The 4,443-nt window shown below is 32.7% G+C and overlaps 1 protein-coding gene across 1 annotated transcript; it reads right to left on the reverse strand.

Annotated features, from left to right (window-relative positions):
• Positions 1 to 628: 628 nt before the first annotated feature.
• Positions 629 to 3,943, reverse strand: LOC119664148 (glutactin-like). The gene is made up of 7 exons (XM_038073695.1): positions 3,566 to 3,943; positions 3,339 to 3,494; positions 2,964 to 3,281; positions 2,532 to 2,907; positions 1,414 to 1,610; positions 836 to 1,349; positions 629 to 731 (listed from the first exon to the last, which is right to left on the reverse strand). Exons 1-7 carry the CDS (start codon positions 3,941 to 3,943, stop codon positions 649 to 651), a joined length of 2,022 nt encoding a protein of 673 aa, XP_037929623.1. The 3' UTR covers positions 629 to 648.
• Between the last annotated feature and the right edge of the window lie 500 nt (positions 3,944 to 4,443).

The following is a 4,443-nucleotide window of genomic DNA, read 5'->3' on the forward strand; positions in this document are numbered from 1 at the left end:
ACATCAATCATGATCGCAGTGCTCTGCTCAAATGGAAGCTAGTACCCCGTTCTTTCTCTTATCTTATCTTAATACAATGTGTAACTTAAACTTTCTATTTGAAATAGAATTCTTGTCATACCACAAAAATAATTTTTAATTAAAAATATTGAAGTTTAAATAGTTGTTGTATATATCCGAGTAAAAACAATCAATGAGAACCCAGAAACTCTGTGCTCTGTATTAAGATAATTTTACTAATAAGATGTTTAAATATTTTAACAACTTAACTCTATCATAATTAATATTTTAAATTATTCTAATAATTTTAAGTGCTGAGTGCTATCACTTTCCATAAAAGAAAAGAATACATAATTTAACTTAATTAATTTAGCTAAGTTCGCTTCAGAAGAAATGATAACGACCTCAAGCACTCAACTGACACAGTTTTAGCACAAAATTAATGGCAGATTTTTTATTGTCGATTGCGTTAACTTGAATGAGAAAGTTAAACATGTGAGCAATATATAGAGAACAAAACAAAAAAAAAACATTCACATATATATTTTCTAGTATTGATGTTTATATAACTAAAAACATAAATAAATAATTTATTCAAGAATTTTTTTCTACCTTAATTGTCTAACTTTTAAAATGGTATCAAGTGATTCACATGACTTTCTTCACAGTAAATATAATTTTTGCACCTCTCTCGTGTTCTGCACTGTCATTATCATCATCTTCCCCTTCTTCTTGCTGTTCTTCTTCATGATGTTCCTCTTCATCTTTTTCCCCTTTTTAAAATAAAATTATATACATTACTTTAATTAAATTAATAATTTTTTTTCTTACGTACCTTCGGAATTGGTTTCTTTATTTTGATCATCTGTTGTTATTTCCACCAAACTATCGAAGAACTCCTCATTTACCAAATTGTAACCCATTTGATTGTCTTTTGCTGCTACATTAAATTCATCCAAATAATTATCACCAATAGTAACGGTTCTGTCAATTTTCAAATATGGACCAGTTTCATCGGTCATAGCGGGCCATTCTGGCATACCAAGTGCTTTTGGGACTCCGGTTGCAGCAAAACTTGTCCACAAAGCTATCATACGCTTTGCAACTTTCAGATCTCTATTTGAATTGATATGACTATAACCTGGCCATGGGAACAAATACAGATTGTCATCAGTTAATGAGACACCCAATTCAAAGGGCATAAGACCCTCTTCATCTTCCTGTGTGGAGTAACGATTCAATTCACCTTCATAGTCAAATGTGTATAAGTATGTGCTATTGGCCAGCTTGCGAGCATTAGCTTGCATCGAAAGTAGTACAGGGTTTTTAAAAGCAATTGTGCTGCACATCTGAAAAAAAGATATGAAACATTTACACAAAAATTCTAAACTACAAGTTAAAGATAATATGTACATCAACTAAACCAGGAATTAGTGTGTAAAACATTCCATTATTTATTTCAGCTGGAGTGAAAATTTCATCTCTAGCAAACTTCTGCCAAGCAAGTGTGGGATCAGGACCATTCGTTTGAGTTATGATATACTGTATGTAACCCTTTCCATCTAATTTATCATCTATGATGGATTCATTGAAATTATCAACATAAATATCTATAAAGAAGATTATATAATATTAAATTCCAAATCACTATAAAACAACAAGGTATATATTACAAACAAAACACAAAATGAAATTCTTCTAAAATCCACTTCACTTAACTTAAACGGTCTCATTAGATTTCATTGAACTATTTTGATTGCTCATGATTGTATCACACACTATTTTTCTAGCTATTGTATTTTAGGTAACCATGCTAAGATACTTAATCTGCCTTTCAACCATACCTGTCGTAGTTGTGAAGAGAACGAAGAAAGTACTACCCATCTGCGTTGTTTCTGTTCAGCACATGCGCAGCGCCCCCTTATTACTTTAGGGGGTTTCTTTTTCGAGGATCTTGACAAACTGCAAGACCTCTCCCTGAAAAGCACTATAAGCTTTGCCAAAGGTTCTAAGTGGTTCTAATCCTTGAGTTTTTAATTATACAATAACACCATGGGCCTATAGGCCTAAGTGCATCCCTTGGGATCACTAGTATAACCTAATCTAACTTGTTGCCAGAAAATTAAACTGAATAAAGTCCAGAGTCCTCAATCAAGAAATATTGTTAAGTTTATCGGTAGGCTTGATTTTTTTAGATTCGATAGATTTCTCTAAAAGGGTGACATTTGTAAAATAATTTTATTGAAAGCATATCGCAACAGATTCCAAATTATGTAGGTATTACGTTTCTAGTAACTTTCTTTAAAAGTTAGTCACATAATTTCTGCTATTATCCATACTAAAAACCGTGTTTATATAAAAGCGGTATAATAAGAGATCTATTAATAGAATAATAGAAATATTCGAATTCAACTAAAATTTTAGTTCGAAAAATTTACATTTCTCATAGTAACAAAATGAAGTTCTACTATTCTACTAGTCATCTACTATTTAAATTTAAAAATATTATTATAGAATCATCTATAGCTCACCTTTCAAAATAAATGTTCCAGCATTCTTAACAGATCCACCAATTGTAGGATATGCTTTGTATTTTTTCGATGTCAATAATTTGCCAGGATGCTCTGGTAAAATACCGGATGGACCACCTATAACAAATTGTACTCCACCATATGACCCAATACCCAATGCTGATTTAGCATCACCATGTGCACTAAATGCATCTAATAAAGCTGTAGTATTCAGCTTCCGAATGCACTTATTGATTGCATCGACCGTATTCACAATTTTACAACCAGCTATCTTAGCTATATCTTGTGTAGCAGTTAAGGGATTATCGGTTATAAAAGCGGGTGAAAGAGCAGAACCAGATTGATATATTACTTGATGGAATAGACCATCACGTACCTAAAATAGAAAGGTCTAATTATATTCATATTTATAACTGAAATCAAATTTCTTACTGCTGGACTCATTGTCAGAACATTTATCAAAGCTGCACCACCAACTTGTCCAAAAAGTGTTACTCGTTGTGGATCACCACCAAAGGAACTTATATACTTCTGTACCCATTCTAATGCTAATATAACATCTTGAACTGCTACATTGCCAGGTATGTCGTCTGATAAAGTAGAAAGAAAACCAAATGGTCCTAGCCGATAGCGTACGGAAACCAATACAACATTCTCTTCCAACAAAAAGCCTGGAGCAGCTTCCATGCTACTGCCATCATAAAGGAAATCGCCATGTATATAAACCATTACAGGTGCATTCTCTGTTGACTGTATATGAACAGTTAATTAATTTTGTTTATCTATGTGGGCGCAAGACATACTTACCGATTTTGTGCTAACAGTTAGTCTTAAGCAATCTTCAAGATTTATGTTCTTTTTCTTTGTTGACTTTAACTTGTTTATGATTTGTAGCGAAGGGCAACCAGGATGTGATTTATATGTATCTAAAACATTATCCCAAGGCTCTGTTGGCACTGGGGGCTATATAAACATATTGCGTAAATAGAGCATATATATTGTTATATCAAAATCTATTGTGTTTCCGATGTTACCTTAAATCGTAAATTGCCAACTGGTGGTCTGCCATATGGTATATCCACAAATTGAGTTATTTTTTTACCAGTCAATTGTGATTTTAACACTCGCCCACGTATGCTTCCCAGGTTGGATACATTTTTGATTACATATTTTATTTTTGGTTTTTGTTTTTTACTTTTACTTGGTTTTTTCTTAATATTTTGACTCGGTAACTGTCCATTGTCCGTAACGGTTGGTTTAGGACGTGGTCGTACTTGTTGCTGTTGTTGTAATTGATTTTGATTACCCTTTTTCTTCTTATTGGGTTGATTTTGTTGAGCATTTATTGCTGAGAAAATTGTGATGACTACAAGGACCACCAACAGCACACTAAGGAGCTGTATTTTAGCCATCTTAACGCGACTATAGTTCAGTGTTCACTAAAAACAGAACACCAACCAAACTCAAAAAGAAAACTTTCTTTTAATGTAAATTTAAATTATCAATCGATCGATAGATCAACGCCTTAAAAGTTCTTCTTTTTGTTTTATTAAATGTTTTTTTTTTTGTTTCTAATAAGCTGAGCATCTGCTGAATTTTTAAGTAGTCTTGATCTGTACCAAATCCTAAATCAAATTCGATATTAAATTGAAATTTGTTTATTTGCCAATTTAATATTTATAAACAAAGAGTTTGTCTGTATCTTCCCATGCATAAACGTGCTAATCCACGAAGAGCTACCTCAGAAGCATGATAAGCAAAACATTCTTCAAAAGTTTAACGCTTCAAGAAAAACGCCTACGGTCCAACAGCTTTGCGCTGGATGATTTGTAACTCTCAATCGTACTCCAATATGCTGTCAGATTTAGGTCATGCTGCCTCTTCGCTTGAGAGCCAGTTATTTTATCAGAGC

This window comes from Teleopsis dalmanni, unplaced genomic scaffold (genome assembly GCF_002237135.1).
Source record: "Teleopsis dalmanni isolate 2A unplaced genomic scaffold, ASM223713v2 unscaffolded_contig_1488, whole genome shotgun sequence".
In the NCBI taxonomy this organism is placed as follows: domain Eukaryota; kingdom Metazoa; phylum Arthropoda; class Insecta; order Diptera; family Diopsidae; genus Teleopsis; species Teleopsis dalmanni.